This window comes from Mixophyes fleayi, chromosome 9 (assembly GCF_038048845.1).
Source record: "Mixophyes fleayi isolate aMixFle1 chromosome 9, aMixFle1.hap1, whole genome shotgun sequence".
Classification (NCBI taxonomy): Eukaryota; Metazoa; Chordata; class Amphibia; order Anura; family Limnodynastidae; genus Mixophyes; species Mixophyes fleayi.
In genome coordinates this window covers 26,796,500-26,822,467 of record NC_134410.1, presented here as the reverse complement: position 1 = coordinate 26,822,467, position 25,968 = coordinate 26,796,500, and the positions used below count along the sequence as shown (strand labels likewise).

Below are 25,968 nucleotides of genomic sequence, written 5' to 3'. Positions count from 1 at the left end.
TTCAATTCATGCTGGCATCTAACAACATGAACTACAGCAGGGCTGGGTTATACAGTAGTATCTTTTAATAACAAGGGTTAAATCCCTCCCCCCAAGATGTCACTTAGGCATTAACCCTTCCCTGCCACCCTCCCAGCAGACAATGCACAGAAGCTGCATGCCCTAACATGTTTATGTTATGGGAGGGGGAGGGGCCTGGTGGTTGAGTGACAGCCCCGTTGTGGGCGTGGTTTGCACGTCTCCGTTCTAAGCGGGCGTGGCTTATCCAAGTTGGACGCTGGCTGCTCCTATGTGCTGTTAGTGGGACTCTGCGAGCCGTGTGTGTGCACAGCGCTGTGTGTTACCTGGCTGAGTGCTCTCTTACACCTTGCTGGCTGCTTTATCTTATTATATCTTATCTTGTTTATGGGATCTGGGGATTTGCTGCATGAAGCCGATGTCAGCACTCTGAGCCAGGTAAGTGCTTTTGTTTTCCCACTACCTCTAGGATTTATTTGCTGCACCTCTAGGATGTGTTGGGTTTGTGTTGGCTACTTCCAACTTGAGGGTTTGTTGGATAGTGCCGGCTCCTTGGAACTCTAGGGTATGGTGAGGTGCTCTGTATATTGCACCCCTACGATGTGTTGGGGTGCTCCTTATAGTTGCACCCCAAGCATTTGTTGGAGGGTCTGTTTATCTTTACCAGGGTCTGTGTAAATTCAGGTCACAAGCTGCGCCTGGGGGGAGTGCTAAATGCTTACATGGTATAGCGCTGTTATATTGGGGGGGAGGGGGATATAGATTATATATATATATATATATATATATATATATATATATATATATATATCTCCATATCTCCATTCCACTGCTGGGGTCTCAGATGTCTCTGTATTGACATGTTGTGCAGGGGTTTAACTGTGCACTTTGTGATTGTGGCTTTGTAGTGTTTTTTTTTTTAATTGAGCCTAAAAGACCTCTAACCTCAGAGACCGGTATATACTGATTTACATTTACAAACACAAAATCTACTGAAGTAAGTGCTCTTTGGAGCCCCTGGTCCCCCTCTATGAGAGATCTGTACATTGCAGATAGAGCCTAGTGCACTATACATGTGCACTCCCTGGATGGTATATACAACGTTATGCTTAGTACCTGAGCACACAAGGTGATGTCTCAGTTGTCAGTGGTATGAATAGGGAGCAGGTTGTTGTGCAGGCTGCACCTGTCATATGTGCACTAAGGTGGTACAAGTGTGTACCATGCTCCTGTGCTGGGCGAGAGACTCCCTGCAGCTGGCACACGTGGATGGTGCAGAGGGCACTGTAGGCGACTCGCGGAGAGGTTATATCTTGCAGCTCTCTCCTATGATGGCTGATAAACTCCTCCAGCAGATTTCTGTTGACCAAAGGAATTTACGGAGCAACTGCCTCTTGTACATGAGAGATCGGAATGAACATGGATGTTTAGTGGTGGGGTCAGAATGACCAGGGAGGTGCAGTGGTCAATGACCACTATACATGACTGGGTATTGTGATGAGATCAGAATGCCCAGCATTGTATAGTGGTCGATATTAGAATGCCCACGGGTGTAGAGAGTTGGGGTTAGAATGCCCAATGATGTGTAGTGGTCGATATTAGAATGCCCAATGATGTGTAGTGGTCGATATTAGAATGCCCAATGATGTGTAGTGGTCGATATTAGAATGCCCAATGATGTGTAGTGGTCGATATTAGAATGCCAATCGATGTGTAGTGGTCGATATTAGAATGCCCAATGAAGTGTAGTGGTCGATATTAGAATGCCCACGGATGTTGTGTTGGGGTTAGAATGCCCAGTGGGCATTGCCCACGGATGTATAGTGGTCGATATTAGAATCCCCACGGATGTAGAGCCTTGGGGTTATAGTGGTCGAATTTAGAATGTTGAGGCGGCAGGGTGTCCAGGATTGCACAGTGGCCCTGAAAGCTCTTTTGAGTTCCTGTCTATTATTGCAAGGGCTTATAGTTTGATGGTAATCTTTTATATATAGTGATTTTTCCCTGACATATACACTGCTTAATCTAGTGATCATGATGAGGGTTTGTTCCTATGAATAATAAAAGCGAGAGATCCTTTCTGAAAACAATATGCATATTATTATAGCAGAAGAGTACCAGTCACCTGTTATTGTGATTATGTTGTCGGGTTACTGATGATTGTGTCTCTGAGGAATAAGATCCATTGGCATTGTGTTTATTAGAGTCCTTGTCTAGTTTCCTTAAGAGCAGCCCGCCACACGCTGGGTCATATAAGGATTTACACGAACCAGTCTGTAGGATTTGTTTACAAACAGTGGCTCTGAGGTGGTTGCACTGCCCTCATGTGGACACTACGGAGCCTTGCACGAGGATCTAATAAATGCAGATTGGCATGATGCCTCACTCACTCCACATGTCTACCTTGCAGTTCAGTAGGGACCATAAAGGGCGAACATGCTTTATAAATTACAGCAGTGAAGGGACCAATGCGTTTTAAGTGCTTGAACACAGCTAGTTAACCCAATGACTTCTACATGTACACCCAAGCTGTTTGCAGTTGCCCTTACTTTAGACATATAAATTTATACAACTCTTCTTTTTACCAGATTACAGATTCAACAATGGCTGGACAACTTTATGATGGGAGTACCTCTGAACCTGTGGGAAATATCCAGACGGATGTTAGCCACACTTTTCCCGCTGAAGTCGGTGTCTGTGGACCCTCTCATAGACTCTGTGAACAAAACGTGCAAATGAGCCATCAAACTGCCCCCAACCCGCCTGCCCCAGCATCTTTGTGTCAAAGATGCGTCTCACCCCGTAGAAACTGCTTCCAGAACAGATGTGAAATGGTTAACAGTTGCGAGTCTGGACCTTCCTTTGCACAGCGACACTGCTCATACCCAGAATCCTTCAGCACAGGAGAAACCACTGCTTATGGTAAGTGATGTTACACCATTGGCCTCTTTGGGAATATTACAGTACATGATCCCCGGAAACAAATTATCACATTGATGCCATGGTAGTGGATTTGCAGCGCTAACAGGCTATGTAGATCAGATCATAACTAGGCAGCCTCAGCAGCGTTGAATAGGTGCTACTGATTTTACAAGCAGGTAGGCATGTCCTGACTTGTCTGTCACCCACTTCCTCTAATAAAGGGTGAACTGTATGCATCTGAATAGTATAAATGTGAAGATTTCTGTTCAGCTTCCCAGGATAGATTGCAAGCTCTTGGAGTACAGGATCCTCCTCTGATTGCTGTGTCTGGTGTCTCTAGTCCACAGGTGGTTAGTATTGCCACACACTAGCCACCTGTGCTCAAGTAGGGATATGATTAAAATCTGGCCAGGTTACCTCTCTCTCCTCTAGATCTGTAACTTGACATACTCACTCTGTTACATCACCTGTTAGTTAAACATTACTTACATGTCTAATCCTGTGTGGACTGTTGACCTGGCTTGCGCTCAGTTTTTTAGGTAGATTGTACAGCAAAAGTCTCTCTTTTGGTGTACAGATCACATGAGTCTCTTTTTCACTTGCTTTGACCATATAGGTCTTCCCGCACATGTTCCTTATTCTTCCTGTTTACGGAGCTGCATGTCTGGCTAGGCGCCAGGTCTTTAGAAGCCGGTCATGACACCCTGGATCCAGTCCAGCGTGTCTAGAAGAGATGGCTTTGTGTACACAGTAGCACGGTCATGTGCTGGAATGAAGCACACACTATAATCTGTAATTACCCAGCTCGTTATACCACCATCCTTTATCTGCCTGATGCAGGGCATTGTGTACTGTATTCGTGCTGCTGGGTGTGTGACCGAATGATGCAGTCTGTCTGGGTTTTCCCTTTTTCTTTAGCTCAAACTAAAGCATTTCAGCTGATAACACTGCGCGAGAAATGTGATGGTGTCCTAGACCAACCTCCTTACAGATGTCAGAAACACTAATAATAAAATCATTAAAATATATAATATATATATATATATATATATATATATATATATATATATATATATATATATATATATATATATAATATTTTTGTAGAAAGGTACATGTTCTTATATGGAGATGTTTCTCTTCCGTACTTGGAGCTAATAATGTTAGTGATGCAAAGGACATTTTTTTTTTTTTTTAAATAAACCTATACAAGGTAAAACTATCTGAGACTTGGGGCTAGATTTACTAAACTGCGGGTTTGAAAAGGTGGAGATGTTGCCTATAGGCAACCAATCGGATTCTAGCTGTCATTTATTTAATGCACTCTACAAAATGACAGCTAGAATCTGATTGGTTGCTATAGGCAACATCTCCACTTTTTCAAACCCGCAGTTTAGTAAATATACAGTTGCAGCTTTGGAATGTTAACATAACTAAAGAGATTGCATTGGTGTAAGGTTCCCTGGTTTGTGCCTGTAGATCTCATTGCTCTGTGACTCTTCCCGCCAGGTCTCAGGCACACGGTCCATGAACACTCCAGGTCGGGGATGGAGGTGGATGCGTCAAACCAGAATGGCCCCCAAGGGCAGCTCCCGTGGACAGGGGAAGGGCCCATAGAACGGGAGATCGCTATGCGGCTGCGCAGGATTGGCGACCAAATGAATGAACGCTATCTACAGAGAGTAAGTGTCCCTGATGCCATCATATCCACACACATCTAATGTGTAGTCATTTACTTGGCAGATGGTGGTAACTGCTAATGAACGCATCTAGTTTAGACGCTACTAGTCAAATATCTGTAACCCATATAAATCCTAATACTTGTTTTAGCTGGGGAGTAAAGGAGACCTGGAAGTATAATTTACTAAACTGTGGGTTTGAAAAAGTGGAGATGCTGCCTATAGCAACCAATCAGATTCTAACTGTCATTCTGTAGAATGTACTAAAGAAATGGTAATTAGAATCTGGTTGCTATAGGCAACATCAACACTTTTTCAAACCCGCAGTTTAGTAATTATACCGCCTAGTGTGCAGTGAGTAGCATAGGGTTAATTTCTCACCCCAGGGACGTCTGCTCCATTAACCGTCCGTCAGACTCTCCAGGTAGGGCACTATGGTCTGCCACTAATCCTCTCACTCTGCACATACTTTCATCCCTGGAATGTGATCAGCACATATAATCTACTGCTGTACCGTGCTGTTCTTTGCATGTACTTTATTCCATCTGTGCAGCTCTGCCCGGCTCTCTCTCCTTTTTATATGTGTTGCTATATTTAACCTATGACTCAGCCGCCTGCCTGGAGCCAGGCTCCTCCCACCGCTGCCACCATCTGTCTTATTTATCTCCTCCTGCAATGACTAAACCTGCAGGTCCGAGCCTGATTGTTCTAATACAGAGAAAAGTTGCAGCCTGCGAATAGCTATAGGACACATCTGCCCTGGGACGGGGGTAACGCTGCTAGTAGTCTAGCAATGCTGGCTTGTGAGACCTCTTCAGTGCGATTTATATTCATAGTGCATGTTTTAATATACAGGACATGTTCATGGTTATAATGTTATTACAATTACTGCTGATAACATAACTGTTTACTGGAGGGAACGTGCTCAAATTACAACAGTTTCGTTAGTAAGCTTGAAGTGTACACAAATTGTGTAACTTGCACCAGATGCATGAAAATTGATTGCTGATTGGTTGTCATGAATATTTTTTGTTTTTGTTAAAATATAATCTTTATTGCCTAATACTCCTGAGAAGTAAATGAAAATTTGATAAACAATCTCATTTAAACAAATGGATTTTTTTCTTATTGGGTGACTTACTGAATTATGTCATAAGAGGAGGAGATATAGATGTGTGGGGTTTTGTTTTTTCTCCCACAATATTGCTTGTTTTCATTTCTTTTAATGTTTTTAATTTGTATGCGAAACACGGCAGAATCAGCCGTATTACATACTTGCCAACTTTCTTAAGTTGGCTTCCGGGAGCCTGCCGGGGGAGGTGGGCGTGATGGGGGGCGGGGTTCCCAAATTCACGCCATTTTGGACCCGCCCCCGTGACGTAATGACGCAAACGCGTCATTTTACAGCAGGGGGTGGGGCCAAACACCGCAATTCCCGGTGAATCGCAGCGTTTTGGACCTAATTTCCACACTCTCCCGGGAGTCCATGAGACTCGTGCGAAATGCGGGAGTCTCCCGGACATTCCGGGAGAGTTGGCAAGTATGCCGTATTAAGGTTGATTTAATATTTCTGAGAATGCATCCAGTCAATTCGATAGAAACTAGAAGCCTTGGTTCAACCAACCAGATTCATTTTAGCTTAATCCTTTTGTTTTCACCACCTGCACGTTGGATATATGTACATGTCCACGCCTTGTGTGGCCGTGGATACGACTTGCTTGCAGTGGTAGAAACTGAAATCTGTATTACACCTGCTTATAATTGGTGTTTTGTTTCTTTTTCAGAGGCAAATGGGGCATCAGCAGTGGTGGGGTCCCCTGCGATGGCATCTCACTCAAATCATCTCTGAGATTGTGGCTGCCTTGTACAACCCACTGGTGGACATTTTACCGCAGAACTAAGACGAGCCGTCGCGGACAAATGGTACAAAAGAATCGGCTGAAAATGCCCACGTTCTCTCCTGTGCTGATTCAGGCTTCTGCGGGTCAGAAGCTGGAAGACTTGTATAGTCTCCATGGACCGTACCGCCAAAGTCCAGTGGACAACAAAGATAATGATTTAGAAGAATCGGGAGTCCACGACTCTTCCAGTGATCTCTTCACCCTTGCGAAGACTTGAGATATATCGGTTTATATCTTTGAGAGCCATTGGCTTTTTTTTTGTTGCCGAGTGGTGTTTATACAGACATGGTGGATATGGTAATCGCCTTATCTCCCTGTTATGTTCACTGACAAACTTTCGTGTAGAAATCAAATGGTTTCCTCCAGTTAAGACATTTATAAGACGGCTGTCACAAATGGGGATATATTGGTAATGTGGATTTAACTGGTGTTTGTTGAAACGTTTTGGGTGAAATCAAACTATGGCACATTCTTTAAAGTTATCTGCTGAATTCCGTGGCGGAATTTTGTAGCCGGTTCCGTTTGTAGCACTGAGATAATTCCGGGTAGAACATGGATTTCTATTGGTCTGGAGATATCTCTCCTACTGCACACACATCAAAGGGTCCTTTTCTGAGCCATAAACTGCCCTTTTAGCCAAATTGTGTAAATCCTAGACAAGCCATACAGAAATCTTGCTGGCCCCCCTTTTTTGCATGCTGTTGCTCGGCCTAAGGATCCTAATTCATATACGTAGACCTCAGCATGATGCCACTCTGTAATGACCTATGCCCTGATAGCACTTAAACTTTCTTTGCTGAACACAATGCCTGACGTTTCGTTCCTACAACGCTTTGATAAATAAACTTTTTATTATCTTTTGCTACCAGTGAAAAAAAACGAATTTGCTATCCATTGAAGAACAGAAATTAGCTCCCAGACAAACAGAACATTGAATAATGGAAATAACAAATTTAACTTATTTTATTATTATTATTTATGTTATGTTTTTCTTTTCTTTATGTGTTAAGAAGTCAATCTCAAAGGGAATGAATATTTTGAGGTAGTTTTTTGTTTTGTTTTTTTGTACTTCTTTTCCCCACTTTTTCCTTGAGGAAGATCATTTGTTTACTGGCCTTCCCGAGAGCAAAATTGAACATACATGTACAGCGTGTGTTAATCCGTGACGTTCTAGGACTGAGAAGTCATCTGCAGATATCTGTACGCTGTGACCGGCTTGGCACACGCGCACGGATGACAGATCAATTGGACTGACTGTCTATTTACGTTTCTTAAAGGGCCACTAAACCTAATATGCAGGTAGTCTTCTATAAAAGAACCACTAATAACATTTCCAAATATATATTTAAAAGTTTTCTGGAGCGTTTAAGAACTGAAGAGATTTGACATAAACTTGTGATTAGGAGAGATAGAATCTTCTTCTCTGCAGTCAGCCTCTCCGTAGCCTGAAAAAGGATGTTATTAATGGCACCTTTATGTAAGATAACCTGTATTTAGGGCTTAATGGTCCTTGGATGACAAAACATGGACGTGTTCCATTATTTCTACATAGATGTCCATGATCCCTGCACCCGTGTAGCTCTCGATAAAAGGCTGCTGAAGAACAAGTGATCTAAAGACTCTTGTGTCCACACTGTTATAAGTTGCCCTTGCTAGCTACTCTTGAAGCCCATGGAATATTCGGGGGTTAATTTGCTGTCGTTGTAGTCAACGTTCAGTCGCTGTCTAATAAAATAAAATTTAAGAATTAAACGAATGGGCTATTCCCTCTCTCCGCTGGATTTTTGGTGGTTAATCTCCTGCCTGTCACAGTCAATATCCTCTACTCCCTGCTTGTCGCCCCCTCACCAGACTCTTCGCAGCCTCACTCTGCACGACATTGCTATAAGCTAAAACCAGGTCCCTTATTTCATCCCATGTATCAGTGGCAGTTTTTTATTTTTTTTTTTTTATTTTTTTTTCAAATAAACTTCTAAAACAAATCACTTTAACATTAAAATAATTAAATTTTATTTTTATTTGTACAGTTTATGAAATGTTTTCTATTTTTGTTTATTGCAGAGACGCTAAAATAAATGGAGTTAAGTATATTTATTTCTTGGTAGCCCACCTATATGTCACTGACAATAATCTGTGACGTTTCATAGATTCATTTGAATAACCTGCAGAACAAGAGCTGTGACTGCCCCCTGCTGGTGGAACCCAGGAGGACATGTCACTCATGGGGCTATTACTTTTGTAAATACTGTACATCTGTGAAATGTAAACATCTTTTTCTTTTCTTTTTTTATTTCTTTTCTTTTCCGTTCTGTACATTTTGTGATTGCGTTCTTTTTGTACATGGATTTTGTATTTCTTTTCAATAAAATTTGGATCTGACTTATATTTTCGGCATAGCAATGTTTTATTTCAGGCTCCATTCCAGAGATGGGTGTACCTGTTATTCATTTAAGGCAGGCCTGTCCAACCTGCGGCCCTCCAGGTGTTGTGAAACTACAAGCCCCAGCATGCTTTGCTGGTAGACAACCAGTTGATAGCTGGAAGGGCATGCTGGGACACATGGAGTGCCGCAGGTTGGACAGGCCTGATTTTAAGGAGTACATTTCTATCCGATTTAGGGAAGCGTCAGACGAGTTCAGTGTTAAACACCATGGGGGTAAATGTATCAAACTGCGATTCTGGCAAATCGCTGATTTCTGGCGAGAGCGTCGGGCAGATTTAAAACGGTAATTTAATTAAATGAAACTGCCGTTTTAAATTTGCCCAATGATATCGCAGAAAATTGTCGATGTGCCAGAATCGTAGTTTATTACATTTTACCCCCATGATTTTTATTTATTTCTACAGCAAATGGCTGTGTTCTAAAACGATGATCTGCTCAGTCAGAATATTATATAAGTAAATGGGGAACACTGTTCCCATGTAGCAATAACATCTAAAATCAATCTCAAACACACAATAATGCATATTTATATTTTGAAAATCTGCCTGAAAAGTAAACCAATATAGGTGTCCAAAAGCTAATTAAACAGAAACAAATTTATCCCGTCGGGCAAGTGACAACCTACTGCTGTCTGAATGTACTGCAATAGCACCCCTCTCCTGCCTTATATAAGTCCTCTTTATTGTGCCTTATTTTTAGCAAATTTTACAATGTAAAACAGTTATAACTAGTTTAGACTTTTGTGGAAAGAATTTCCTTTTTACGCTAGGTTTAATTGGGGTCATAGAGAACATTTTTGTTATCAAACTTCTGCAAATAACTGTGACCCCAGTTTTGAAGCGGACCGTGAACATTCCCCCATCAGTAGATCTGTGTTGATCCTTGTGGGCGGCAGGGAGTGTCCTGATTGGAGGAGGCAAGCAGGCAGGAAGCCACAGACTGAGCGTTAGATACTGGAAGGAACAGGGTCTCTGGTAGCCCAGAGTAATGATATGAGATTGTAAAGTCAAAAGCAACGCTTAGCATTCTGTGCATAAAGTTGTCTGTTTTTAGCCCCACTTATATGTATGAACAAGGCGCAAGAGGTACCTGATTCATGAAGTCTCCTGGACAAAACCATGTTACAATGCAAGGGGTGCAAATTAATATTCTGTTTTGCACATAAGTTAAATACTGACTGTTTTTTCATGTAGCACACAAATACTTGATAGCTTATTTATACACTGAAATTTAAAGTTGATATTTGCGTGCTACATGAAAAAATCAGTATATAACTTATGTGCAAAACAGAATACTAATTTGCACCCCTTGCATTGTACCATGGTTTTGTCCAGGAGACTGAAATAAGAAGTTTCTTATGCTAAGATCCTTAATGAATCAGGCCCCTTGTCATGAGTGAGGATTATGGGGGAGTGGGTGGAGCTTCACCAGAATGTGGGAGTGGTTGGTTAGTAAGTGCGTGGTGATTGGGCAGGTTTTGTGTGGATTGGAGGCGGGGCTCCCGGTGAATGTTGGAAGGTATCAAATAGAATGTTGCCTGTTCCAGCCTTATCCCTAACTGGTGGAAAATCTGCTTACCCAGAAGTCACATTGAATTGTCAGATTTGTTATAGCTTGTACCACTTGTAGTGTATCAGGTTGTCCACACTGTGTTTTTTTGTTTTACACAGTCCTTTCATATAATATGGTGAAGTCAAATTCGATAGTAAGCACCATAGGAAACGGTACAGAAATAGCCTCCAGGTGGGATCTGCACCCACAGGCCAGCTGTACGCTCTGTCTAATTGTCCCCATGAAACCGTCCTGGGAATCCCACAGGACGCTTGTACTGAAATGGCCTCTTGTATTTGCAAGTCCTTATTGTTCCAGTGAGAGCCGCAGACGTAACATAACATAACAACACATTGTCCTCAGTGACCCAGGAAGCCAGATCGCTCTCTGACCCAGTTCAGATCACACGACTGTCGGTGACGTCAGGACAAGCCTGATAACATCGGCAATGTGTGACTACAGACACACTGCTCCGTAATAACACACACATATAGAACGCACATTTATTATAATAGGCGTGACTACAGACACACTGCTCCATAATAATACACATGCATTATAAAAGGTATGAGAGACAACCATGAAGAGAAAGCAATAACACATACAATGTCTATACAGCCATATAGAGGAGATATGCTGTATGTTGTGCTGGTTGTCAGGGGTAGATTTATCTAACATTCTAAAATAGGAAAAGGGGGAAGTGTTGTATGTAGCAACCAATCAGATTCTAGCTCTCATTTTCTAGCATGGACTGGATAAATGATAAATCTGATTGGTTGCTATTGGCTCCACCTCCACTTTCCCTTTTTAGGAGGTTACATAAATCTACCTCTCAGTCAGCAGACATCTGCTGGTAAAGGACTAGTCCCCAATGTAAGGGGCTGCATCAAATGAAGAGCTGGGCTGAGCGATGCACAAGCACAATAGTGGCCATGTTGTCATTGGAGCTGTGCTTCTGTATAGCTGCCAGTTGTCCTTAATCATCAACACTTATTTATATAGCGGCAGCAAATTCTGTAGCGCTTTAGAATTGTAAACACTCACAGTAATAAAACAATACTGGGTAATACAAACAGAGAGAGAGGTAAGAAGGCTTTGCTCCATAGCTTACAATCTATGGGAGGTCCAGGGACAGTTCTGGCTTTTACATGATGCTCCATGTGTCCATTATTCACTTATTAACCTAATTTTCTGCATATTAGATGCAATTCTTACAAATTAATGTCTAAGTAACAGTTTTTAAAATGAAAAAAAACAATGTGGCATACTCAATTGGCCACATTACTGTCAAAAGTAACGTGGCTTGCGCACTATTACCAGTGTGTGTAATTATCGTTATTACGGTGCCTTTAATGTCGGCTTTCTGCTCGCAGCTCAAGGAGTTGCGAGGCAAAATCCGGGTTAGAATTACCTTAATAACGGTAATACTTTTAACGCCACGTTACTTTTGCGAGTAACGTGGCTAATTGAATAAGCCCCTATGTTATAAACATTACAAGAGTAACATGTGGCGACGTGTCTTTGGATAATGAGTACAATCACAGTATCACTTCCAGCGCTGAGAAACGGCTCCTTCTAATATTGCTGCAGTGTAATGAAATCTTCTCTTTTTAGAATTTTCTAAAGCTTACGGATGGCAACAAACCCCAAGAGAAGGGAATCCAGATAAAAGAGAAATGCCAGTAGTCCCTTGAGTAGCGAAGAACACAAGTGGCACAAAGTGTCTGCTGGATGTTTACTATAATATATAACATGTAAAATATAAATGCCCATTGGATTTTGTCTTTAATAAAATTGCAGTTTGAAGAAAACGACTTCAAAGCGCTGGGAATCGGCGGTCCTACGGAATCAGCGGTCCTAAGGAATCGGCGGTCCTACGGAACCGCCACATAGTAAATATACCCCAAGGTGTGAAAGGTAAGAACTAATTCTGGAAACTATAATACTAGAACTCTGAAGAATAGAACACTGACATTTGCCCTAGAACTTTGCACCATTGTGGCCAAAGCTACTCTACCCTGTTTGTTTACCATCCTAAGTATAGAGGTCGACTGCAATAAGATGTTATATACAGCTATTTAATTTGCTTTACACCGCCAACTCTGATTTATATTTTTTATTGTGATTCTTATGTTTATATCATACTTGCCAACTCTCCCAGAAAGTCCGGGAGACTCCCGAAATTCGGGTCAGTCTGGCATTTCTCCTGCATCCCGATCTCACCGAGAATCGCGTCATTTGATGCCATATCCGGTGAATCACGCCATTTTGGAGGGCGGGACGGGGCAGGACGAGGCCATTTGCATCATTTTGGCCCCGCCCCCGCAACCTAAATTAAGTTTTCGCGGGGCCAAAATGACGCGATTGGCCTCGTCCCGCCCTCCACTCACTCCCCCTCTCCCGGAAGGTAAGTATGGTTTATATATTAACTATTTGTTCATTATATGGACACTGTATTCATTGTTCTAATAAATACATACTGTTGTTTTTAAGTTTAGCGCTCTCTTTTCAGTTTTCTCTACTCTGCGAAATGGAGCTTTATTTTGTCACCTTAGGCCCCATCTAAGGCCTCTTCTGGTCCCTTGCTGCACCTAGTGGACATGACAGAAACCACTATAATAATGCTGGGCAAATATTTATCCAGGGAAACAACAACAGTAGGGGTAGGGTGGGAGCTGTGGCTAGGTGTCAAATCCTATTTCCCTAAAACAAAGCAAGTTTGCAGGTCATAGTTTCCTGCACGCTTGTATTTTGTTTGTCGGGCAGCTTGCCACTTAGCACCAGCTGGGGGGTCAGTCTACCACATACCGTGTGGTTTGCTCTTAGAAACTTGGGGATATATTTACTAAACTGAGGGTTTGAAAAAGTGGAGATGTTGCCTATAGCAACCAATCAGATTCTAGCTTTCATTTATTTAGTGCATTCTACAAAATGACAGCTAGAATCTGATTGGTTGCTATAGGCAACATCTCCACTTTTTCAAACCCGCAGCTTAGTAAATATACCCCTTGATCATTTGTAAATCAGATGCTCTCCAGTAATGTTTCACAGACGTCTGAGCTGAGGACTAACGAGCAGCATACATAATGGCTTGTAAAGGTATGCCCTTTGCCACCGCCTCAGTAGAAGCTGCACTCTGTAGTGAGTAACCCCTGAATTGGTTGGTATCAATACCAGGGTCCCTCATAATCGTGACAATCCACCTCCTTATAGTAGAGGACCTTGCAGGCCAGAAGCGTTTCCATTAGGCCAGAAACAGCTGAGAGACGTCTCCCCTCAGAGGGGTTGTAAGTATAAGGTGACAAGCAAGACACAACACACAAACTAGGCTCTGTAGTATCTTGGATCAGATTAAATTCTACAATTGAACGAGGATATTTCAGTGTTCTCTTTGATTTAACATGGGATCTCCCTGGATTCTGCGTAAACCAGGGGTCTGTAACCTGAAAGAGAACCAGTTCTGCTCCTCTAGTCACAAAGGCCAATGCTAACAGAGAGGCTAATTTAAGTGATAACTAATAAATACTAGAAGGCCAAAAAAAAAAGCTCTGGTCTGTGGTAATCTGCAGTGGTATAATGTCTCTGAGTGTAAGGGGATGAAAGGGAAAAGGAGATAAGACTGTTTTTTTCTATTTTTGAATGAAGTCCAGGCTCCTGGCATTGGCCACTCTCTCTGGGTCTATGTCCAAAACCTCCACTTTGGGACCTTCCAGAGTCTATGTAATCTTTAGTCACAACTTCGCTTTCAGAATTCTGACCCCGCGGATGAAAGGGCTTCCTGATTGGTTCTTGATCACACTTGTGGCCTTTTCGGCAGACCTTTACCTCTTCATTGAACTAAGGCCCAAACAAATCTGAATCTATCAAATTAAGAAAATCCACAGATTTAGGGACCTGCTCTGGATAGCCAAGAAGACCTGCGGGTGTTAGTGATATCATTAAAGGTCCAGCCTATAAAAAGGGTAGAACGGCTCATACTTTTGAGGCTGACGATTTAGATCTAGAAGCTTATGAGATCCAATCGATTCACCTTCCCTCTCCGCTTGCTCCAGCACGAAGAATAATGACCAAGCAGAGTCTGCAGTTTTATATTGGACTTTTCTCAGTATCTGGCTCAGTGGGGTCATTATGCATTTTACCTCTGACAATGAAGGCTAAGGCCTGGTCGGTAACTGGAGCAAAGAGTGCTGGGATATCTGGTAACCCTGTGTGACTACATCTTCTCTAATGAGTGTGAAGTACAAGGCAAATGCAAAGTTCTTCACCTCATAGATGGGACTCAGAGCCCAATGTAAACTATATTATTTTTCTAATGGGGTCTTACCCGCTAAGTCTACCCTAGCCATTGAATCTCACTAAGTTTGCCTCGCTTAGAAGAGGTGGAGGTCTTTGTCACCGCTTCAGACTCCAGTAGAAGAGCCTGACAGGACTTCCTCCTTGTGGCTCATGGTGTAGTGACCCCTTATGCTGTGTGGGGGTCTCTTCATGCTGCCAGCTTGGGGCACAATAAGTATGCCAACTATGGGCAGGACCGTGATGCCTGCTGAGGGCATAGAAAGCCTGCTGGCTACAAGCAATGACAGAGAAAGTTGTAAACGTGTTTGAACATGCATCCATGGGGCAAGGTTTTATTAAAGCATTTTTATGAGCAACCTTGTGTTTTTGTCTCTGTGAGGCCCCGGAGCAGGGAGAAGACAAACATGACACGTGGTTTTGAGCTTTTACCTCAGAATCTGAGGCGGAAGAAATTAAAACTTGCCTGACAGGTTTTTTCATTTTTTTTTTTTTTAACTCTATTTTTCCTGTTGAGAAAGAACTGCCTGAAGGAGAAACCACTCTTTTAGTCATTTTTTTGCATTAAAATTGAGGACAGCAGTAGAGAGTCTGTCACATAGACAGACATGGCGTCCTCCATGCTGCCAAAGTCCACCGGCTGTTGCTAGGTATATATCTACATATACATCTAAAAAAATTTCCAGAATTCGCACATATCTCACACAAGACACTGCAAAAACCTTAATACATGCACTTATCATCTCCCGCATTGACTATTGCAATTCCCTCCTTACTGGTCTTCCCCAAAACAGACTCAAACCCCTACAATCTATTTTGCATGCATCGGCAAAATTGATTTTCCTTGCAAATCGTTATTCCTCTACTGAATCACTCTGTATGTCTCTACACTGGCTGCCTGTTTTCTACCTAATCCACTATAAAATACTTTTACTAACCTACAAGGCCTACAAGGCCATCAACAAAGCTGCACCAACATACATCTCCTCTCTTGTCTCAAAATATCTCCCAACTCGGCAACTCCGTTCTGCACAAGATCTGCGTCTCTCATCCACCCTCATTACATCCTCCCATTCCCGGTTACAGGACGTTTTTCGGGCTGCACCCACTCTATGGAATTCTCTCCCTCGCACAAGACTCTCCTCTAGTCTTCAAACCTTCAAGTGTTCTCTGAAAACCCACCTCTTCAGACAAGCTTATAATATTCCTCAACCACCCTCTTAACCTCACTACATTACCCTATTACCATCCGTTACACAATTTCACACAAGACAACTACCCCCTGACCAACATTGTTGTGTTACAGAATCATTTAGCTTATGAGTCACTTTTACCTTTGCAGCCTGGCTGGGCCGAAATGCAAAATGTAGACTTAACCTCATGTATCAAACTCCCATTGTCCCATAGATTGTAAGCTTGCGAGCAGGGCCTTCTCACCTCTTTGTCTGTTTTACCCTGTTTGTTTATTAGTTTACTGTGTTTGTTTCCAATTGTAAAGCGCTACGAAATATGTTGGCGCTATAAAAATAAATGATGATGATGATGAGGTATCAAGCTTCCCGATGAACTAAAGACGTGCTCTGAAGATACCGCAGGTATCGGTTCAGTAATCCATGTGTCTGCTGTTCCCACATAAACCAGAGATTAGATTAAGACACTAGAAAATTTTGCATGTGCTATCTTCCAGCAAGTGGAACTTGTCAACACTGTGACTCTCACTTGCTAACTGGGTGCCGTTATTCATATTATTATTGATAACTCTTGCCTCTGATTGGCCAGAATCCCTTTCCTGCTCACTTAATAGCAATATAAAAAGAACACAAAAAAATGTCTCTTAAAATAAAAAGAATCTAAACTGATAAAAAGAGACAAGGAAAATCATCTGCTCCCCGTGGTAAAACAAAACAACCAGTTACTCCAGAGTTATGTAATACTGATTTTATTTCTTTATCTCTGGGTGGAGGCCCGAAATATGGTTTCCCAAGAGGTTTACCGATTTCCTTTTGAAGACTAGTGTCTACAATCAACCAGAAAACCAATGACTAATCATAATTTAATACTATTCTGTACAAGTACTTTATTTCATAAAAGCTCAGTTTTTCAAAGAAAAATAATATTCTTAAAATGATGTCAGTAAATAAAAGCAAAAAAACACTATTAATTAACAAAACAAAACCGTGGGTCCTGTAGATTACTCACAGACATACTCTAGGCTCCAAACAATGAACTGCGGCTATTGTGCAAGTAGATAGCTGAAAACGCTAACACAGGAAATCAGCTAAACAGAACATAATTGGTGACTGTATTCTAGTACAGCTCTGTCACATAGACAATGGAACTAGCCTGTCTCATGGGGCCAATATGGGAATTTACTTGTACTCTTTTTAAAAAAAAGTTAATATTTTAACTAGATGATCCCCAAATATTTGTATTAATTTTTCTGCTGCTTGGTGTATAAAAACAAGTTTTAGGCTACATGCACAAGGTTGTTTATTTTTAATCTTATTCATTTTTAATTCTTTTTAATCTCATTTTTCTTCCGACAACTGGAATAGAGAAACAGCACACTAGCTTCGTATGTGGAGAGCGCCTTTTTAGCAAACAGGTATCTTCAAAACTAAATGAACGCCTGTAAATTTCCAGCCCACAAGTAGATAGGTTAAGGGAGGAAACTGTATGCTTTTTTTTCTTTCACAAGAAAGCAACATAAAAGTGTTGTTTTTCTCGCTTGTCTGGCAAAATAGGCAACTCATTTAGTTATTTCCAAATCACTGATCAATATACTTTCCCTTGTGAAATCTTGAATTTATGCATGTTTGGGAACCACAGAGGACACATGGGGAAGCACGGTGGCTCAGTGGTTAGCACTTCTGGCTCACAGCACTGAGGTCATGAGTTCAATTCCCAACCATGGCCTTATCTGTGTGGAGTTTGTATGTTCTCCCCGTGTTTGCGTGGGTTTCCTCCGGGTGCTCCGGTTTCCTCCCACACTCCAAAAACATACTAGTACGTTAATTGTCTGCTATCAAAATTGACCCTAGTCTCTCTCTGCCTCTGTCTGTGTGTGTGTGTGTGTGTGTGTGTGTGTGTTAGGGAATTTAGACTGTACACTCCAATGGGGCAGGGACTGATGTGAGTTCTCTGTACAGCGCTGCGGAATTAGTGGCGCTATATAAATAAATGGTGATGATGATGATGACATCCTAATAAACGAAATGGTTCCTTTGGTGAATAATCACACAGATCCAGGGAATCCTCTTTAAAAGTCCAATATGCTCAGCAAGATATTTGTAAATAGAAACCTTCAACATACCTTAGTTGGATGTTTAGAGCCTGAGACGAGCGTTGGATAAACATGACATATAGCCTAGTTCCAAAGTTGTCTGAACCACACTGTAACAATACTTACTATAATAGACTGTTCGAATGTTGCTGTTGTTTGTGTATAGTTTGTAAAGTAATTTTATACACCCTGAGTGGCCACTTTATAAGGTGCATCTACATAACAGCAAGTTGCTATCTTTCTTGCCCTCAAGCCAGCCTGAATCGAGGCATGGACTCTATCACGTATGTTGGCTCATGTCACCCCCAATGTGTCCAATAGTTGTTACTATCTGGTGCTGAATCTCGACTTTATATAGCTCATTGTACCTCATGTACGATTGGATTGCCAGCTGGTTAGACAGACCACTGCACTGAACCAGTCCATGACTTCACTACGGCACTGACACACAAATCGGCGTGAAAAAATAAAAACACACACCATTACCACCCCCAAACCTCCAAGACCCAATCCACCAGTAATTTCCCATAAATTCTGCCCTACCTGAGCTATCTGCAATGAAATAAAAGATGAACGCTGCACAAAATTAAAAACATATGAGGTGTCCCTGAGTTAATATAATCAAAAACAACATTTATTTACTGTTCAGTGGATGCACCGATGTCCATGATTTAAGGACAATGTTGTTTTTTATATTAATTAACTGAACTCCTCCTAAAACTACTGTACATTTTTAGTTTTAGGTGTTCGGTGACGAGTATGGTGTTTTTAAACAATAAGTGGGAAGTTATATATTAGGTAACCTGTTGTAAAAGAAGCCAGTCTGGATTGAGGACACTCAAGACAGATGCATTTGATTGGCAAGAATGGATCTAGACTTTATTTTTAGGGGAGATTTAGCATAGTCATGACCCACCTTCATTCTGATTGGCTGGTCCTGACTGGCCCCACCCCTCCTCAGTTTAAAGGTATGCTTGTCCTCCGGATCCGCCACTGTAAGATGGACATACAATCGCTGTGATTTCCTCAGTGTTTGTGTCCCTTAGTCCACAGCAATTACACCTTCTCACTACATCTTCTAGTGTACAGATGTGGAGCTTGTGTCAGCTGATGTATCTGAGCCGTGAGAAGCAACTGACTGCACAAAGTATGGTTCCATCAGCACCTTCTGCCAACAGGTCAGGGTCCAGAGGGGAAAGGGGCCCAATGAGTCTCAGGCTTCTAAGGCTCACAGCATATGGGTGTCTATGTATATTAGCCTAGAGAAATCTGTGCCATTATGTGCTACTCATTGTATGTATACACTCAGTGGCCCCTTTATTTGTTACTCCTTTCTAGTACTGGGTAGGACCACCTTTTGTCCACAGACAGCCGGAATTGTTTGTGGCATGGATTCAACTAGGTGTTGGAAACACTCCTTAGAGATTCTGATCTATTAGACTGAGATCCGTGGAGGCCACTGGTGTACACTGACCTCATTGTCATGTTCGTGGAACCGGCTTGGGATGAAGTGTGCTTTGTGACACATGGCATAGTATCCTGCTGGAAGCAGCCATTAGAAGATGGGTAGACTGTGGCCATGAAGGGATGCACATGGTCAGCAACAATGCAGACATAGGATGTGGCATTTAAACAATGCTTAATTGGTATTAAGGGACCTAATGTTGCCAGGAAAACATACCCCACACCATCATCACCAGCCTGCATCACTGAAACAAGGCAGGATGGTCAACGGATTTGTTGTTTACACAAAATTCTGAGCCTACGTTCTGAATGTTGCAGCAGAGATTTAGATTCATCAGACCAGGCAATGTTTATCCGATCTTCAACTGTCCAGTTTTGGTGAGCCTGTGCCCACTGAAGCCTCAGTTTTCCCACTCATAGATGACAGCAGCGGAATCTAGTGTGGTCTTCTGCTGCCGTAGCCAATCTACTTCAAGGTTCAGTGTGCTGTAAATTCAGAGATGAACTTCTGCATACAGTGTTGTAACGCACGGAGTTACTGTCACCTTCCTGTCAGCTTGAACCAGTCCGGCCATTCTCCTCTGACCTCTATCATTAACAAGGCGTTTTCACCCACAGAACTGACGCTCATGGGATGTTTTGTGTGTGTACCATTCTCTGCAAACTCAAGAGACTGTTGTGGTTGAAAATCCCAGGAGCTCAGCAGCTTCAGTGATACTCAAACCTCAATAATTCCATGGTAAAAGTCACTTAGATCACATTTCTTCCCCATTCTGGTGTCTGAATGACAACTGAACCTCTTGACCATGTCTGCATGCTTTTATGCATTAAGTTGCTGCCACACGATTGGCTGATTATATATTTGCATTAACGAGCAGGTGTGTAGGTGTACCTAATAAAGTGTCCACTGACTGTATATACTGCAATACTGAACGGATGAAAACCCTCAAATCGATAATATACAATACTGATTAGTCAGCAAATTGCAAATCACACTGACTGAACATGAACTCCAGGAGAGATTATGTTTGAACATTTCCTTATGGCTACAAGCAGCAGATAGCACAGCGTGTAGGTGTCTTGTTTTGCTGAATGTCCGGTTTTGCCCTTTTAAACTAGTCACGCAGCCGTATGACTGGAGGGGAATTCATATTGATTAGATCAGAGCTACACAATAATGAAATAAAAAACAAAACATTAAAAAATGAAGTTGATGTAAAAGAGGTCTGTGAAACAACCACAATCACAAGGTGGATGAATGTCCCGTCTGGCCCAGGCACTGATCTCACAGCTAGTTCCGATCAGACTCCTGCTTGTCCAGCAAGACATGAGACAGTGGAAGGACTCATCGCGGCTGTCATAAGAGTGCTGAATTCCTGTTTTGCAGCCGCTGAGTGGTGGGAACAAAGCTGTTTGAGCCCAGTGCCAGGGAAGTATGACATGTCTTTCCTGTTTGTGACTATCTTCGTAGCTAGTGATAGGTTTCAGTATGATTTCCCTTCACAAGATGTACAGTAAAACCACATGTACACTGTCTCAGACTTACATACAACACTGGTATGGTTATGGATAATGTCTATAGATTAGAAGAACTCTATCTTTGTCATAACTTTAAAAACAGCAAATTAGTTAGTAAATTAATCAATGAAACGGGTTAGAGCAGGACTGGACAACCTGTGGCACTCAAGGTGTTGTGAAACTACAAGTCCCAACACACCCCGGCAAAGCATGCTGGGGCTTGTAGTTTCTCAGCACCTGGAGATTCACTGGTTGGCCAGACCTGGACTGGAGAACAGCTTCCTTTAACTTGATAAACAAAGAACTATTTCCTTGTGTTCTCCTTCTACTACTGCATCTCCCTCTGTACCAATAGCTCTTTTAATGTCAGATATCAAAATATATGCTAAATTGATAGCGAATAGGCTCAATGGCCTCCTCCCGACCCTGGTTCACCCCGATCAGGTGGGGTTCGTCCAGAGGCGCCAGGCCTCGGACAAAACATGGAGGATACTTAATATTTTAGAATGCCCTCAGGAACTCGATCGGAACTTCTTGCCCTCTCCCTTGATGCCGAGAAAGCATTAAACTGAGGATACATAGAAAGAGTCCTCGTTTGGTTTGGTTTTCAGGGCAAATTTCTGACAGCCATATCTACTCTATACTCTAATCCCTCAGCTAAGGTGCTTAGTAACGGCTTCTTGTCAGATAGATTCCTGAGCACAAATGGTACAAGCCAGGGCTGCCCCCCCCCCCCCCCGTCGCCGATGATTATTATTATTTTAGCAATAGAACCCCTTGCGGAAACTATTAGATCCTGACTACTGTTCCCAGGTATCACTATTAAGAACACCTCACACAAGTTATGTCTGTTTGCAGATGACGTTTTGCTCTTTGTGACCAGCCCGGAGACTTTGTTGTCAACCCTACATAACATCCTTGATGCCTACAGTCATGCGTCTTATTATAAGTTAAATTCTTCTAAATCGGAAGCTCTCCCAATATATATTTCTCCTTTGAAGGTTAGCCACCTCAAAAATGCCTTTCACTATTCTTGAAAGACAACAGCACTTCTGTACCTGGGCATCCATATCGCTGGCAGCCTTCAAGATGCTTCTGTTACCAAAAATGATGTACTTATTTCGAACCATACCTGCAACCAATACTAAACCTCTGTTTGATAAACTGCATTCGATTTTGATCACATATATTTGGAAATTTAAACCACCTTGTATAGCTCGCTCTCAGAAGAGCTTACCTAAATAACACAATGCTTGTTTACTCTCCCTAATCAGAGATTGGTCCCTGCCCCCTTACCAGAAACCATGGGTCGACCTGGAAAAAGCACTTAATCTACAGTTCCCACTAGCAGATTTCACATGGGTTCCTAAAGCCTGGGGACCATTGCCTGTTCATCTACCACGAACAACTAGAGACTCCCTAGCAGTGTGGGACTGATTGTTGGAGGCTAACTCTGACCTTATGGTTCCTACTAAAAAAATATCTTAATAGCAGCTATTGTCAAGTTTATTCCAGACTTTAACCTTTATCTTTGGATAATGAATGGGGCCATTTAACTCTCTGATTTACCTGAGGGACAGTTTACTTTCTTTTACATAAATACGGAAAAAGTTCCACCTACCCACCTGAGAATTTTATAAATATTTACAGCTAAGACACTGGTTCACAGCCGTCCCCGGACAAGGTCTGGGAGCGACCTCTCCCCCGGCCCTGATACACATGAAGTTGACAAAAGGAACTAATAAAGCCGGCATTACTTTTTGGTATCGCTACCTTCTCCTAACCCCATCAGAAACTAAGACCAGAATTCAGAAGCTGACCTCCGCACTGACCTAACTAGAGAACAATGGGAAGATATTTTTCTTAACTCATTTCGAATGTCTAAATGTATGAACCATACAGAAATGATGTTAAAACTAATCAACAGGCTGTACCTCACCCCCACCCGTCTCCATAAAAAGTGGCCTGCTCAGTCGAATTTCTATTGGAGACAATGTGGTATTCCAGGTGACATAATGCATGTATCCTGAAATTGTAATATCATACAGTCGTTCTGGATGCAAGTTTTTAAGCTAGCTAATAAAATTACTGCCCAGACTGTTATTCCTGTCCCTGATGTTGCATTATTACATCACTTCCCTCCGCAATTTCCACTTCATGCTAAATATGTGTTTAGTCATATTTTGATTCTCGCAAGGGACTCTATAGCAAAGCTGGAAATCCCCACTCACACCTTCAATAAAGAAGGTAGTGGCCAAAGTACAATATAGCTTTGAACTGTAGACTGTGGGCATGCCGTATTCTACTGCCCCCTCATTCCCATAATGAGGTGGTTCAACTGGCACGAGTATCTTACAGAGGGTGAAGGAGCACCTTCGGCTCAATCAAACTATATTCTGCTTCTCCATCCACCCTCGCTTAATGAATCTCCTCATTGGTCTCCATAGCTTCCTACACAGGTGGCTAGAACATAGGATAACTTTTTTTGAACAAGTGGCTTACAAGGTTCCTGACTATTCATATTGAGTGTACTACAAATATTGTATTGTTTGTTGTTTTCCTTTCCACTATGTACCCCCAATACTCTTCCTTTTTTTGTCCTTCTTTATTTTCTGTACCCCCTAAATTTTGAAAACATAAAAATACTATTGAAGTTAAAAAAAGTTTCCTCAATAAACAAAGTTCAAAATAGTATATATATGCTTGAAGTGTACCTGTCTCCACACACAGGCAGCCATCTTGTGAGCTCAAGTCACGCAACAGCAGGGGATGGTGTCGGATGGGAGCACTTGAACGTTGCGCTTTTCCAGCTACAAAAGCTCGGCCTTCAATATGCTACAGACCAGTTTAATTTCTTTAGTAGTTGTCTTCCTGTTAAATGCTTTATTTTCTCTGAAGTGTGAAGTTGACAAAATATGGTGTTCCACCTCATTTCAATATTTTGTTTATAGGGCTGAATTTTGAAGTATGTAACACAAACTATAGATTCTACGACGGGGACAGGTTCAAGGAAGGAAGGAAGGAAGGAATGCTCCTCTCCTGACACACAGGAACCACACAGGGTCTGTTCCCCAATACACATCGACCTGAAAGCGAGGCATGTACTTAATGGTTATAATTGTGGTACTGGAAGAGAGCTCCCATGTTCCCATGGCCCAGAATCGGACCCATCCAAAGAAGAGACATTTTACCATGACAACATGGCTACAGAGACGAGGGATAAATGAAGACGATTACAGCACCCACCTTTGAAGTGCGCCATCGGTGGTGTTGATAGCACGCAAACTAGTACTGCTAGACAATATGAAAATTACCAGGCGAGGCATAATGTTCCCGCTGCAGACAGCCCGCCTACGTCTTTCCAACTAAACGAGAGAGCAGAATTAACCTGTCTTTCGAGAGAACAGTGAGTCACAGATACAAGACACAAGGATTGTTTAACCTTACATAGCCTGACTCCATTACAGGAGGGGTTTCCAGCAACATTTTCCATCTCTGGGTTTCTTTTCCTGCTCATGTAATGAAGTGTTATGTTTCTTATATATAACCATATTATAGTAATCTCACACTACAGCAACCATGCCCAACAGATGTTCAAGCCAGCAACAGAAACTGTACAGTAAGGCAGCATGGAGTCAAACTCCAGCTTACAAGTTTTTCACCAGGGTCAGAGCAACTACAGTATTCATTCTTCAATACTGGTTACACACAGACAAGCAGGAAGTGTCCAGGCAATCGGAGTGGTAGAATGTTAATGACAGCACGGAGCATTTCAGCCCAGTCAGCTGTTGCTTATCCGTGTATAGAACCAGCCATACATTGCTGGCTGAGTTTCAAACCACATTTACCAACATGACCAATAACGAACCTATTGATTTCATTAAGATCATTGAGCATGACGGTAGCTGTAATATCGGGTCAATTGCCCCATGTTGCTGAAGATATGGCAATGTGTGGAAAGCATGACCGAATCTGAAGAGAGATGGGATATGCCAACTTGTAGCCAATCCAAGCAACTATATGTTAAGGGCAGCATAGCAGAGACGTGGGGCTCCTGCTAAACTAGTGCAGAATGATGGTCTCAAATACAATGTATATGAAACAAAGTTCATATATCCAACTCATTAAGCATGATTCCCGCCACTCGGCACAGATGGTGTGGTGTCATGGTATGAGCTGCACTAGAAAGAAGGGTAGTGATTATCAAACAGACATCAGAAAACCAATGAGCTGAAAGGTACCATATCCTTCATCAATGCCTATAAAACCGTGAGTGTGCACCACGACAAATGACTGAACATTTTCCTGCCATTCCAAACAGAATATAAATGCAAGAAAAGTGCAGATAAAAAGCTGCTGGTATAGGGATCACACAGGCAGCAGTGACAAACATGAAATACATTCTTTCTGGTCTTCTTGAATCTATCCCTATTTCTTTTATAGGCTAGAGTTCTATTATCTGCGGGATACAAATACCTTGCGCTGTGTGCTCATAAATCAGTTTATGGACCACTGGAATTTTTTTCTTTTCTTTTATTAGATTTTTCTAACTATACCTCATTTACACAGTGTAAGAAGTATAGCTAACCAAGGCCTTGGTGCAAAACCGTATATCTATCCAATGATGCAGCTGCAATTTACTTGTCCAACGTCTTACTTGGCCACATTCACTGTGCCGAGAAAATAGCCTAACCCACATGTACAAATCTTACATGATTGTGTCAAGTAATATGTATATTATATTCTAGGCCACCTACAAGGTCCAGTGGCACCAATGCAGACAGAAAAAAACAGGACTCAATACTGACCAACAACTTTAACTTAATTCAACCTGTGTTTCATTTAGAAGCTTCGTTTTTTGACATGTAAGCCATGTAGTCTGTATCAGTCTTATTC

The 25,968-nt window shown here is 42.0% G+C and overlaps 1 protein-coding gene across 1 annotated transcript; it reads left to right on the top strand.

Annotated features, from left to right (window-relative positions):
• The first annotated feature begins 266 nt into the window (after window positions 1-266).
• LOC142102314 (uncharacterized) lies at window positions 267-8,905 on the top strand. The gene is made up of 4 exons (XM_075187117.1): window positions 267-456; window positions 2,607-2,940; window positions 4,450-4,622; window positions 6,404-8,905. Exons 1-4 carry the CDS (start codon window positions 406-408, stop codon window positions 6,518-6,520), a joined length of 675 nt encoding a protein of 224 aa, XP_075043218.1. The 5' UTR covers window positions 267-405; the 3' UTR covers window positions 6,521-8,905.
• The last annotated feature ends 17,063 nt before the right edge of the window (window positions 8,906-25,968 follow it).